The 14,444-nt window shown below is 50.4% G+C and overlaps 1 protein-coding gene across 3 annotated transcripts; it reads right to left on the bottom strand.

The window, feature by feature from the left end:
* Nucleotides 1-386: 386 nt before the first annotated feature.
* NAAA (N-acylethanolamine acid amidase) lies at nt 387-14,328 on the bottom strand. 3 transcript variants are annotated; one of them, XM_064149717.1, is made up of 11 exons: nt 14,108-14,322; nt 13,223-13,387; nt 10,759-10,885; nt 9,360-9,450; nt 7,977-8,053; nt 6,476-6,648; nt 5,935-5,997; nt 5,328-5,394; nt 4,526-4,554; nt 2,942-3,021; nt 387-697 (listed from the first exon to the last, which is right to left on the bottom strand). In XM_064149717.1, the coding sequence occupies exons 1-10, from the start codon at nt 14,305-14,307 to the stop codon at nt 2,946-2,948; spliced, it is 1,068 nt and encodes a 355-aa protein (XP_064005787.1). In that variant the 5' UTR covers nt 14,308-14,322; the 3' UTR covers nt 387-697; nt 2,942-2,945. The 3 variants fall into 3 exon arrangements, with proteins under 3 accessions (XP_064005787.1, XP_064005788.1, XP_064005789.1); XM_064149719.1 differs by lacking the exon at nt 387-697 and having other exon boundaries at nt 6,476-6,563; nt 14,108-14,328; XM_064149718.1 differs by lacking the exons at nt 7,977-8,053; nt 9,360-9,450.
* Nucleotides 14,329-14,444: the final 116 nt, after the last annotated feature.

Genomic DNA, 14,444 nt, shown 5'->3' with positions numbered 1-14,444 from the left:
TGGCCTAACACTGACACACCTCCTCTCCCATAACACTCTCACTGGTGTTAGCAGGAAGCACAGCATGGCAGGGGCTGGAAGGGACCTCCGGAGATCATCCAGTCCAACCCCTTTGCCAAGGCAGGCTCACCTAGAGAAGGTTGCACAGGAACACATCCAGGCAGGTTTTGAATGTCTCCAGGGATGGAGACTCCACCACCTCCTAAAACAGCTCCTGATGAATAAACCCAGCAAGGCTTACAGCTGTGCACACAGCTAACTGCTGAGTCTGCCCCTCACAGAGCAGGGAAAAGGAAGATGCCATCAGGAGAAACACCACAGCTCTTCCTCCAGCAAGCCATCAGCTGCCTCTTTGTATTTCACTAGAACCAGACCTACAGACCACACAGAAGAGATGTCATTTTATTAGTCAGCACATAAATACATCCAAGTTGCCCAATTAGTGCAACCAGTACAAATAATAAAGCCATTTGCAGCCACCAGCATCTGCTGGCCCAGCAAACTCCCTGCAATCAAATCAACGCAGCTTCCACTGCAGCCATCTACCAGCATCATCTGCAACACTCCAAAGAATCAGCAAGCCATTATTTCCTCACCAGTTGACAGAATTAATAAGCCAAACCAACTGCTTCTTGTATGAGTGATTTAAAAAGCATGTGCCAGTGTTGGGAAGCTTCAGCTTGTCCTTCCTTTTTGTCTGTTGAAATAGAAAGAGAACTGAATAAATGCAAAAGGTTTGTACAGAAAGAAACAAAAGTCACTCTGCAGAGTTACTCTTTCTTAAAGTGTCTGATTCAACTGCTATGAATGCCATGCTAATAAGAGTTAAAAAACCTCTTTAACCTGGAATGCAGCTTCTTGTGCTCCTGGCAAGAGCATGGAATCAGAATTTCTTGGAGCAGAAAGAACTTAACTCTTCCTCTGACACACTGAAGCTACCACATGAGGCACCTTGCTGAGGTCAAGCTTTATCTGCAAGTTCACAGGATAAAACCCTCAAAGGATGCTGATATTCAGGCAGCTGTGAGCAGCTATCTCTTCTGAATGCCAAGGGCACCAACCCCTCCTGCTGGGGTTTCAGTTCCCTCTGGCTTCCTGCCACCAGCCACCACTTGGAGATGTGAGAGTGCAGTAATGGGGACTGGTAAAAATCACAGCTACAGCTGCAGCCTGTGATGCCATTTAGCCAGACCCAGACAAGTCACAGGGTTGGGTGGGGAGGAGTGGAATGAAATCCAACAAGGACAAGGGTAGAGTCTTGCATCTGGGAAGGGACAATCCCATGGACCAGTAGAGGTTGGAGAATGACCTGTTGAAGAGCAACACAGGGGAAAGGGACCTGGGGATCCTGGTGCACAGAAGGATGCCCGTGAGCCAGCAGTGTGTTCTTGTGGCTAAGAAAGCCAAGGGCACCCTGTGGTGAGTAGGTCCAGAGAGGTTCTCTTCCCCTCTCTCTGTCCTGGTGAGGCCACATCTGGAATATTTTGTCCAGTTCTGGGCCCCTCAGTTCAAGAAGGGCCTCAGGGAACTGCCTGGAAGAGTCCAGCACAGAGGCACAAAGCTGCTGCAGGCAGTGGAACATCTCCCTCTGAGGACAGGCTGAGGGAGCTGGGGCTTGGAGCAGAGGAGCCTGAGGGTGACCTCATTCATGCTGATAAAGATGTGCAGGGCAGTGTCAGGAGGACAGAGCCAGGCTCTGCTCAGGCGTGTCCAGTGACAGGATAAGGGGCAGTGGGTGCCAGCTGGAGCAGAGGAGGTGCCACAGGACAGAAGGGAAAACTTTGTCACTGTGAGGGTGCTGAGTCCTGGAGCAGGCTGCCCAGAGAGGTTGTGGAGTCTCCTTTTCTGCAGACATTCCAAACCCACCTTGGGAAACCAGCTTGGAAACAGAACCTGGAGAGCCTGAGCTTGGTGTGGGTTTGGCTGTTTGTAAGTCTAGAGCAGAGTCAGTGTTTGCAGGAAGCCTCTGTGCAGAAGCTTAGCAGATTTGGGTCAAGCCTTTCATGGAGCCATAGCAGCCTAACTGACATTTCTCTCTTGCTGAGGACTTCCAGTTTTCACTTCCCAAAATTGATGCTGGCTGGAGGTGGGGGTTTTTTTTGTGTATTTTACTGAGACCTTCTGCTTCCCTAGAGACATTCCAAACCCACCTGGACATGTTCCTGTATGACCCTGCTCTGGCAGGGGGTTTGGACTTGATCTTTCAAGGTCCTTTCTATCCCCTAACAATCTGTGATTCACAAAGGGAATTTCTACCCTTAAGTCACACCAGCACCCATCCTTTCCTCCCTACTAAAGCACTTGTTTTAAGATAAGGGGACTGGAGGGCATGGCTGATGAGGAGAGGCTGAGGGACCTGGGGCTGCTTAGTCTGGAGAAGAGAAGACTGAGAGGGGATGTGATAAATGTTTCTAAGTATCTGAGGGCTGCCAGGAGTGGGGGGGGACAGGCTCTGCTCACTGCTCCCTGGGATAGGACAAGGAGCAATGGGTGTAAGCTGCAGCAAAAGAGGTTCTGCATCCACACAAGGGGGGACTTCTTTACTGTGAGGGTCACAGAGCACTGGCACAGGCTCCCCAGGGAGGTTGTGGAGTCTCCTTCCCTGGAGCCTTTCAAGGCCTGTCTGGATGTGTTCCTCTGTGCTCTGTGTTAGATAGCATTGCCCTGCTCTGGCAGGGGGGCTGGAGTCGATGATCTCTTTGGGTCCCCTCCAATTCCTAACATCCTGTGAGCCTGTGATAAACCCCAAGGGTGCAGCAAAGAAAGTCAGTCCTTAACTCAGCTTCTAAAGGGAAGGTAAATCTACCCAGTGTCAATACACAAAGCAAGGTGAGAGCAGGAATTCAGAGCAGGTCACTCATGTGCCACTGCAGGGTTTTGTCCCTCAAGGACTCTTTGGCTATCTAAGCACAAGAAGCAAGGAGAGCAGCAAGCTACTTACAGCCTCACTGCAGAGTCCTGATCCATGTCCGGTACTGGTCTGGGTGTGCAGCGCTCATGACTGTGGTGTACACTGTATTACTGGGAGGGAAAATGGGGAGCAGTGAGTGGGAGACTTCCCAAAGCAAGGAGGTGAATTTATGAAACTAGCAAAGCAGCAGAACACATTTTAGTGGCAACAACCACTCTGAGCTACAGAAAAGTAACAAAGAGCCACGAGGAGACTGACAGCAGTGAAGGCTGCAGGCACGGCACAGCAAAGGAGCTGTGTTTCCACCTCTGTACTGGGCACTAGTGAAGCTGCACCTCGAAAATTTGGGCCACTTTTGGCCCCCTTGCTCCAAGAAGGACATTGAGGAGTTGGAGAGTGTCCAGAGAAGGGCAAGCAAGCTGGTGAAAGGCCTGAAGAACAGGGCTGGTGAGAAGCAGCTGAGGGAACTGAGGTGGTTTAGCCTGGAGAAGAAGAGGCTGAGGGGTGACCACATTGCTTTCTGCAGCTCCCTGAAAAGAGGCTGCAGAAAAGTGGTTTCTGGTAAAGCAACCCATGATAACCTGGAGAGGTGCAGCTTGTGGAACAATACAGAGCAATAATGGCACAGTGACATAAATCTCTCTCAGAAATCCAGTAAATGGCCCCTAAAAGCCATGCCCACATTTACTGTCTTTTTTCCTTTTTCACACATCAAGCAGAGCTACCTCAGAAACTTCAGGGAAAGCCATTTACAGTGTTAACAGAATCCAAAACATCCCAAAGTCAAAGGCACAAAGGACCTAGCAGAAAGTTCCAGCTGCTCCTCCAAGCAGTCACTTGTTTACTCAGCACTGCTCAGGCCACAGCTTGAGTGCTGTGTCCAGTTCTGAGCCCCTCAATTCAAGAGAGATGTTGCAGTACTGGAAGGTGTCCACAGGAGGGCGCCAAAGCTGGTGAGGGGCCTGGAGCACAGCCCTGTGAGGAGAGGCTGAGGGAGCTGGGGGTGTGCAGCCTGCAGCAGAGGAGGCTCAGGGCAGAGCTCATTGCTGGCTGCAGCTACCTGAAGGGAGGCTGTAGCCAGGTGGGGTTGGGCTCTTCTGCCAGGCAAGCAGCAACAGAACAAGGGGACACAGTCTCAAGCTGTGCCAGGGGAGGTCTAGGCTGGATGTTAGGAGGAAGTTGTTGTCAGAGAGAGTGATTGGCATTGGAATGGGCTGCCCAGGGAGGTGGTGGAGTTGCTGTCCCTGGAGGTGTTGAAGCCAAGCCTGGCTGAGGCACTTAGTGCCATGGTCTGGTTGATTGGCCAGGGCTGGGTGCTAGGTTGGACTGGATGAGCTTGGAGGTCCCTTCCAACCTGCTTGATTCTATGATTCTGTGTTTCACTACTGCAAAGGAACTTCCCATGAGCAGCCTGGGCCTAACAAAGGGCAGTTTTTTGGCTGGAGTGGCAGAGCCAGGAGGAAGAGTGCTGCAGAAGTGAGAAAAGCCCCACATGCACAAGCAGAAACCTCAGCTGGGAAACCACGAGGCACTTCTAAGGAAGGCTGTGATGGATTTAAGTGGCCTGAAACATGGTGGGAGGCACTGGTTAACGGCTCTGAATCCAGTACTTACTTGTTTAGGACTGGCTTCACTGACAGCACCTGCACAGAAAAGTATGAAGAGTTGTCAGTTTGTTACCAGAGAGGGAATTAAAAGGCTCTTTAGACAGAGCAGTAGGATGGTAGGAAAGGAATAATGCAAAATGCAGGATTTCTCTTGCTGGGTTGGGTTGATTGGGGGTTTTTATGTTCAACATCTGAGCATTTTACAAAAGGATCCTTTTAAAAGCCTTCTGAAATAGGCAATATTGAAGTTCTCCACCTGGAAATATCACTGAAGCCTAACACTTTATCTGCTGTGGTATTTATAGGTGTGTTTGAAATGTGGGACTGCACAGAGATGGAGGTGGTGAGGGGCAATGGCTTGGAGCTGGAGAAGGGAGATTGAGACTGGAGATTAGGAGGAAATTCTTGACAGTGAGGGTGGGGAGACACTAGAACAGGCTGCCCAGGGAGGCTGTGGATGCCTCCTCCCTGAAGGTGTTCAAGGCCAGGTTGGATGAGGCCTTGAGCACCCTGGGCTAGTGTGGAAGGTGTCCCTGCCCATGGCAGGGGGCTGGAACTGGATGATCTTTCAGGTCCCTGCCAACCCAAACCATTCTATGAATCTCTGGGAGTCACCCCTCACACTTCCCACTTAGATTGGCAGACTGCTACAAAATGTCTGTGGCAAAAGAGCTCACAAACATTTCAGCTCTTAAACTCTTCCTGAGCTGGGTGTGCAGCACCCCTTCTTCACCATGAGAGAAAAACAGCTGCATTTCTGCCTTGAGACAGAAGCCACAGTCACAGCACAGAATGCAAAAAGAAGTTACCTTAAAGAGTGTTTCAAAATTGATGTTCTGCTGCCCAGTGGCATTGAGGGCTTTGATGGCTGGAGTTCTGCAGGAGAATGCAGTTATCATTAAACCTGACTGTCCCAGAGAGCACCAAGGTGGCATTTTCACACTGAAATGCTTGCATAACCCAGAGTTCTGTGTGACTGATTCTGGTCTCACACTCCTCAAGCTGCTCTATTTTACTCCACCTTTGAGGGAATCCAGCAGCAGCTTTCTGCACATCACACAGCCCAAAGAGTGTGTGATGTCTGCAAGCACCTTCCTAGTACCATCAAATACTGCTTCACTGTGACTCTAAACCCTTTCACTTTTACCAAACTTGGTTTTATCAATGAAATTTCAGTACCTGCCTAAGCCTTGAACTTTCTGATCTCTTACACCACTCACTGCCAGGCAGACTTTCCTCTGCCATCAATTAGTACCACTCCTGACCTTATCTGGTCTCTTTAGAGCATCAGCAGCACAGAAACTGACCGAGCTGTCTGCCTGCTGAGCTAAGAGCTGCTCAGAGCAGAAACCACCCAAGTCTTGAAGCTTTTCAGCATCAATGACCTCTCATCCCACAGCTCCAGGCTAAATTTACCTTCGATCATCAAAAGGAGGAGGAGTGGTCCAATGGTCATAGTTTGTCTCCACACGAAACCAACTAGAACAGAGCACACAAACATCAAAGCAAACAAAAGGCAGATCAGTAGATTACATAGAATGGTTGGATTGCCCCCACCCTTGACCCTCTGGACTGTCCCAGACTTGAGAAGTTGGTGGCATTCTTTCTCAAAGAGAAGGGATTGGGCTGGAATGGGCTGCCCAGGGAGGTGGTGGAGTCACTGTCCCTGGAGCTGTTCAAGGCAGGATTGGACGTGGCACTTGGTGCCATGCTCTAGCCTTGAGCTCGGTGGTAACAGGTTGGACTTGGTGATCTATGAGGTCTCTTCCAACCTTGGTGATACTGTGATACTGTGTGGATTTGGGTTCATTTCAAGGGGCTCCAAGCTTTCCCTGTCCATCTGTAAGCATCAGGAAGAGATGCAGTGGGTGTCTCAGGAAATTTGGGACACTATCTCTGCCTGTGTCTCAGGAGGGAACATTACAAACCAAAAGAGACCACTGTTTTTCCTACTTACGCTCCTCCCAAAGGATCCAGGGGCCAGAGATCTGCTGGCCCTCTTCTGTTCCTGGTGATGACCATGCCTTCTTTGGGTGACACACCTCCTACAATATAGTAAACTTCAGCAATGATGGGAATGCCAGCTAGTCTGAGAACAGCTGACTGAAAGTCCTCTGCTTTGCTCAGGGTCTAGTGCAAAAAGGAGATCACAGAGAAACAGAGAGCACAGAGCACAGTCAAAGACTGCAATGAACACTAGGGCAGCTTAAAAAGAAAAGAAAGGAAACTGTCTAGCTTCTGTGCAAAGGACAACTGATGCAAAGTGCCACTTGAAAATACTGCTCTGAAAGGTTTTCCAAACTGACTAGCCCAGGAATATGAAATGGATGTAGTTAGGAACTGAACTCATCAATTAGGAAATGAACTCAATCGTCCCAGCTTTGGAAACATAGCCAGGGCTGGAAGGGACCACAAGGATCATCTAGTTCCAACCCCCCTGCCATGAGCAGAGACACCCTACCCTAGATCAGGGACACCCACCCTAGATCACACACAAACACTAAACAGGCATAAAGCTGGTTCAAAGTGAAAAATCTGCCTTTAAGAGGTAGAGGCATGGCCAGATCCTGAAAATCCAACCCTCTGAGACTTTCAGTGTGAACAAGAGAATGAAACAGATGAAAGAGGGGGAAAAAACCCCCAAAGGCTCCATGTCTTTGTCTTGCCAGAAGGCTAAGAGGATTTAAGTGACAATGGTGCATAATCAAGCCTGGCTTCTCCTGCCATAACCAAGTGACTAACTTAGCATGCACTAACCATCCCCACAGCCTATAAAGCTGCTATTTTCAGGCAGAGAGCCACAACCTACTGAAGTACAGCTTTAAAAATGAGTGCTGTGCAGGAAACACAAATAACCAAGCATTGACCAAAGCTCTTCAGAAAGACAGGGAAAGGAACAACTGTTTCTGACAGCAGTTCTGCACCTAGTAGTCTCAAACTCCAAAAACATCAACAAGAAAGTCTCCAGGAGCCATTCCAGTTCTGCTGGGAGTGTACCTACAAAGCCTATCATTGTTTTTTTACTGTGATTCAAGGATTGGAGAACCAGCAGCCCTGCATGGTAAAATCTGCCAGACAAGAGCCCACTCTAACTCCTTCCACTCACCAGTGAGCTCTGCCTTTTAACGTAGTAACGAGGCAAATGCAGTGCAAAACAGCCACCGGGGCAGGGGCTAACCATTTAGGAGTGCAGCTGCCTCAGTCTGTTAAGTTACAAATCACAGACAGCTGAAACAGTCCCTAGGAAGGAGATCTTGGCACAACTCCTCAAGGACTTTTGGCAGCAATCAGAGATTATCTCCCTGAAGGACTTAAATTGCTTCTCTCTCCCTGACAATCTGGGGGCAATACCTTTCACCTCTTATGAAATGCATTTCTGTGCAGCTCACAGTTGGGACATCAAATGCACGAGGAGTTAGCAGCAATGAGAGGACTGGAAAAGCAGTGAGTGCACTTACATCTCTGACAAGCCAGCTGACGGGGTAATTCCGATTCAGAAAAGCAGCCACTGCATTCTCCCACCACCTACCAGCAGCTGGGAAGCAAACCAGAAGTCACTACACATGGCTGGAAAGCAAACAAGTCACTACACATGGCTGGAAAGCAAACAACAAGTCACTAGACATGCCCTCTGATATCTACCCTCCCTCCTACCTTCTTTTCCTCTCTAGTGTTCCCCTTCTAGCTCTGCAATCATTCCCTCTCCTGCACTACAGGAGAGTGGTGCAGTCAGTTCTAACAAACGACTAAGAAAAGCAAAAAGCATCTGCTTGTTAAAAAAAACAAAAAGGAGGAAGGGATGGCAAAGGCAAACCCAAGCCCTGAGCTGGACACACCTATCAATGCTTGTGAAACTCAAGTGCTGATGGAAAAGGCTGTGACCCTTCCTCTGCTTTCCTGTCACAAGCCCTTCAGATTTCCCAATTTCAGTTCTCAGCAGTGACATCTCTAAACTTTCCTCCACTACCAGATCTCTCCTCCTTCCAGTATCTCCATGCATTCTCCCAAGCCTTGCTGCCTTTCCCTAGATCTCAATCATAGGCTTCTCTTCACATCCTCTTTCAAGCTGCCTTTTGAGGACAGAGAACTACAGAATGGGACAGAAATAGGAAAGCAGCTGTTTGTTTGCCCTACATACTGCACTTTTTTCCCTCAGCCTCTACTCCACCATCTCCAACTGTCTCTTAGAAACAGACCACTTCATGTCTCCTCTGACACTCTGAGGTCAGATCTCAGAATGATAGGGGTTGGAAGGGACCTCTGGAGATCACTGTGTCCAGGTGACAGTGTGCTGACAAATGCCTCTCTTCTGCAGCAGCTAAACCTGGCAGCATGTCTGTTTCCACTCCCCAGGGCTAAACAAGTCACTCCACTGCAGCTCCTTTCTGACAACCTTAATTCTTTCCCCCCCCCGCCCTGAAGAACAGAAGAGAAAGGGGCAGTACCTCAAGGGGGCTAGAAGAAAGCTGGGGAGGGACTTCTGACAAGGGCTTGCAGTGCCAGGACAAGGGGCAATGACTTTGAGCTGGGAAAGGGGAGATTGAGACTGGAGATTAGGAAGAAATTCTTGGCAGTGAGGGTAGGGAGACACTGGCACAGGTTGCCCAGGGAGGTAGTGGCTGCCCCCTCCCTGGAGGTGTTCAAGGCCAGGTTGGATGAGGCCTTGAGCAAGCTGGGCTGGTGGGAGGTGCCCCTGCCTGTGGCAAGGGGTTGGCATTGGGTGATCTTGAAGGTCCCTTCCATCCCAACCCATTCAGTGATTCTAGGAAGGGCCAGAGCACGAAGTAAGCAGCTAAACCAGAACAATACAAGAGTAAGTGTGGGAGAGGGATTGACTTTACCTCGTTCATCACCAGAGATTGTAAACTTGTGTGGACTTTGGCCAGTCCATAAGCCTACGTAACCAAGGAAGGTGGTGCCTTGGTATGCTACCTGCAAGCAGCAAACACAAAGTCTTTCAGCACTACTGGAAATACAAGCAAGACTCTGAAGCAGCATCCTGTGCTCTTTTTTTTCCACACTCTAAACCACTTTGCCTTAAAGCCTGCAAAGGACCAAAATTCACTGCAGTTAATTTAGTGATCACTGCTATCAAAGTTTTGCTCCAGTTATCAAGTTTATCCAGTTATCAAGTTCCCAAGCAAGAATTCTCCACTTGCCAAATGGACTAAGAAGCATTAAGAAAATCAGACTAAGGAGGCTCTGCACTTAGCCATTAGGTCACTGTTGGGAATGTTGATCTAAAACACACACATTGGTCACAAAAAATTAGCAAAGCCTGAGGAAAGAAGCCTTAGAATGCATCAATTCCTGCCAAAACTGATCTCTTTCCTGTACCCTCTAGCTTTTGTTTTTTAAGGTAGATTCATAGAATGAGTTGGGTTGGAAGAGACCTTCAAGAACATCCAGTTCCAACCCCCTGTCATGGGCAGGGACACCTCCCACCAGCCCAGGTTGCTCAAGGCCTCATCCAGCCTGGCCCTGAACACCTCCAGGGAGGGAGCATCCACAATCTCTCTGGGCAGCCTGTTCCAGTGTCTCCCCACCCTCACTACCAAGAATTTCTTCCTAATGTCCAGCCTAAATCTCCCCTCCTCAAGCTTAAAGCCATTCCCTCTCATTATAGCACTACAAGCCCTTGTAAAAAGTATCTTCACTACTCTCAGGTAGTGACAGGACTAGGGGGGAATAGAGCAAAGCTAGGGGTGGGTAGGTTCAGACTGGATGTGAGGAGGAAGTTGTTGAGCATGAGAGTGATGAGAGGCTGGAATGGGTTGCCCAGGGAGGTGGTTGAGGCCCCATGGCTGGAGGTGTTTAAGGGCAGGCTGGCTGAGGCTGTGTGCAGCCTGCTCTAGGGTAGGGTGTCCCTGGGCATGGCAGGGGGGTTGGAACTGGCTGATCCTTGTGGTCCCTTCCAACCCTGACTGATTCTATGATTTCTTTCTTAATATCTTTGTGTTTCTTTCTTAATATCTTCCCATTACAACATCTCCTTCCACACAATGAACTTAAGACACCAGCTGATGCTATTTTATTTGCTCCACTTTATCCCCACAAACTGGAAGCCAAGAAAGCAAAAGAAGCTGATACTCATCCTGCATTCCTCGAGAGCAACTATGGTGCTCCAATGATCCAGCAAACTTGGGAGTGGAAACCACATGCCTCTATTAAATCCCACTGTCTGCACAGCCCATTCCTTCATGGAATACCTCCCCTAGCTGTGCTCACTACAGATCATACCTGCCCACTTTTGAGGAACCTCACATCAATTGTAATCTTGCTCAAGATGTCCACAAAGTCATAATCCAGGTTCCGACCGTGGTAAATGTTTCCTTTGGTATCCTGAGCAACAATGCTGGTGCAGAACCTTCAGGAAGAAACAGAAGGACTTCAGGAAAAGCTACAGCTCTTGAATTAGCTCAGTGCAACATAGGCATGAAATCCATAAGGAGAAGTCCCATCCCACAGAGCCTTGCATACATTCAACTTCCTGGCCTGCATCAGGAGCAGTGTGGCCAGCAGGACAAGGGAGGTTATTCTTCCCCTGTACTCAGCACTGCTCAGGCCACACCTTGAGTGCTGTGTCCAGTTCTGGGCCCCTCAATTCAAGAGAGATGTTGAGGTGCTGGAAGGTGTCCAGAGAAGGGCAACAAAGCTGGTGAGGGGCCTGGAACATAAACCCTATGAGGAGAGGCTAAGGGAGCTGGGGTTGTTTAGCCTGGAGAGGAGGAGGCTCAGGGCAGAGCTCATTGCTGGCTACAACTACCTGAAGGGAGGTTGTAGCCAGGTGGGGTTGGTCTCTTCTCCCAGGCAACCAGCAACAGAACAAGGGGACACAGTCTCAAGTTGTGCCAGGAGAAGTCTAGGCTGGATGTTAGGAGGAAGTTGTTCACAGAGAGAGTGATTGGCATTGGAATGGGCTGCCCAGGGAGGTGGTGGAGTCACCATCCCTGGAGATTTTCAAGAAAAGCCTGGCTGAGGCACTTAGTGCCATGGTCTGGTTGACTGGATAGGGCTGGGTGCTAGGTTGGACTGGATGAGCTTGGACATCTCTTCCAACCTGCTTGATTCTATGATTCTATGAACTTAGCAGTATGTTTGCCTAGCTCAGAAAGTCAAAAGCCAAACTTGTTTGGCTTCAGGGCAGATCACAGCCCAGGAAGGAAGCAGCACTTCCCACTTCAGGAAAATTTAATTGCTTCATTTTACCTCTTTTCTGAACAAGACAAAATGCTGACAGCTAAAAAAAAGTCCAGATGGTATCAGTCTGAAACTTTTTGGGTTTCTAAACAAGATGCTTGACAGCTAGAAAAAAGAAACTCACAGAGGATCAGTCTGAGAGTTTCTGGATTTCATTTGGACAGCTGGAGATCATTTCACCTTACACCTGGCTTTTATTTCTACTCACCACTTTAGATAAAGAGGCCAAACAAAATCCTTTCAAACTGAAAATGGCAGTTGTTGAAGAGTCAGCCATTATTTACAAGCAGCAGCATGCTGAAACTCGTTTTAATAACACTTTCACTTTCGTTAAAGCAGGGTTTTTTTTAATCAAGTGTATTAAATTAGCAAAGATCACAGGCTCACAGGATGTTAGGGGTTGGAAGGGACTCAAGGGGATCAAGTCCAACCCCCCTGCCAGAGCAGGGCAATGCTATCTAACACAGAGCACAGAGGAACACATCCAGACAGGCCTTGGAAGTCTCCAGAGAAGGAGACTCCACAACCTCCCTGGGGAGCCTGTTCCAGTGCTCTGTGACCCTCACAGTAATGAAGTTCCCCTTTGTGTTGAGGCAGAACCTCCTGTGCTGCAGCTTACACCCATTGCTCCTTGTCCTGTCCCAGGGAGCAGTGAGCAGAGCCTGTCCCCCAGCTCCTGGCAGCCCTCAGATACTTAGAAACATTTATCACATCCCCTCTCAGTCTTCTCTTCTCCAGACTAAGCAGCCCCAGGTCCCTCAGCCTCTCCTCATCAGCCATGCCCTCCAGTCCCCTCATCATCCTTATAGCCCTCTGCTGGACCCTCTCCAGCAGATCCCTGTCCCTCTTCAACTGAGGAGCCCAAAACTGAACACAGGCTCTCACCACTCTCATGGTGAAGAACTTTCTCCTCGCATCCAGTCTGAATCTCCCCACGTCCATCTTTGATCCATTCCCCCTAGTCCTATCACTACCTGATAGCCTAAAAAGTGAAGATAACTTTGACAAGGGCTTGCAGTGTCAGGAAAAGCTTCTTTCTCAAAGTTTCTCTCCTTTGGCACTACGAGTCTGAAGAGAAATAAATGCAAATAGTTTGAATAGATGTCCCAAGTTATTTTTATGCATTTATACAGGTATATATACACCAAAAAAAACCCCATTGCAGCTCTGTGTTACCTTTATTAACAAATAAACCCTGCAGACATGGCACCAGGGGACATGGTTTAATGGCCACGGTGGTGTTGGGTGGATGGTTGGACTCTGATGATCTTAGAGGGCTGTTCCAAGCTTAATGATTCCATCATTCTAAAAACTCTGCTCTGTGGTTCTCTTTCAACCCAGGATACAAACTGAGTGAGTGGAACTTGCCAGCTGAAGGCATGAAGAGGGATGAGGATGAGAAGTGCCAACCGTCTGCCACGTGCCTTCAGCTGCCTTTTTGTGCATCCTCCCACACCAAGCAAGAAGAAACCTCTGCCTGAGGCCGCAAGTCTCAGCTACTTACGCAGTCGATTCGTAGGCAAAGTTGAGTAGGACTCCATCTCCAAGACTTATTCCCAGGGCTTTGCAGATTCCCAGGATCTCCCCTGCGAAGGGCTGTGGCATAAAGAGCTCCAGTTCTGCTGCCAGCGGCCGAATGACCTCGTGGACCCATTTTGGTACACTTTCACTGCAAGACACACACAGGGCATCAGCTCTCACAGGAAAGAACCAAGCCTGCAGTTTACAGAGTAACAGAATGGTTAAGGGCTGGAAGGGACCTCTGAAATCACACCATAAAATCACTCAACGCATGGGGTTGGAAGGGACCCTCCAAGGCCATCCTGTCCAACCCCACTGCACTAAGCAGGGACAAAGAATCATAGCATTGTTTTGGTTGGAGAACACCTCTAAGATCGTCGCATCCAACCAGTGACCCAACACCACCAGGGCCGTGAAACCACGTCCTGAAGCGCCGTGTTCACGTTTGTTCGTCGCAGAACGGGAGGCGTCGGAAGGGACCTCTGGAGATCATCGAGTCCAAGCGCGCTGCCAGGGCAGGATCTCCCCAGCTTTGCATGCCCTCGGAGAACGCAGCACAGCCCGGGCCAAACATCCCGCACGGCCTTCCCGCCGGTGAGGTGCTTTATTCCTAGCAGGGCTCTCCCCGGGCGTCCTCGGACAGGCTCTTGGCTGGCAGGCAGGGCGCTGGGACGGGGTTGCCGCCGCAGAGCCCCTGAGCCGCGCAGCTGTGCAGCCCTGCGGCACCGCTTCGCCCTCCTCGCTCGGGCAGCGGGCGGCAAGCGCCGCGGAGGAGAAGCAGAAAGCCGGACCCGCTACCGATCCCCGCACCGCGCCCGCACCCCACTGCCCACGCACCCCGCCGCCGCCGCCGCCGCCCCGCACTCACTCGATGATCCGTGCGGTGGCGGCGCGCAGGAAGGCGGCATCGAAGCGCCGCAGCACCGGCAGCCAGCGCTCCTCGGCGGGGCTGTCCAGGCTCACGTTACACAGCAGCGGGGCCGCCGCGGGGGCAGGCGGGGACGGGGCCGCGGCCGCCGCCGCCGCCGCCCCGCACAGCAGCGCCAGCAGCCCCCACAGCCGCCCCATGGCCGCGCCCGGGTCACGGCAGCAGCAGCACCCCCACGCCCCCGCGGAGGGGCGGCCCCGCGGGCGGGGAAGCGCCTCCCTCGCCCGCCCGCCCTGAGGCGAGGACGAACGTCCGCAGGCCTGCCCCGGAATCGCCT

Source organism: Pogoniulus pusillus, chromosome 10 (assembly GCF_015220805.1).
Source record: "Pogoniulus pusillus isolate bPogPus1 chromosome 10, bPogPus1.pri, whole genome shotgun sequence".
Classification (NCBI taxonomy): domain Eukaryota; kingdom Metazoa; phylum Chordata; class Aves; order Piciformes; family Lybiidae; genus Pogoniulus; species Pogoniulus pusillus.
The sequence above is the reverse complement of the archived record's forward strand: the minus strand, read 5'-3'. Positions and strand labels throughout refer to the sequence as shown.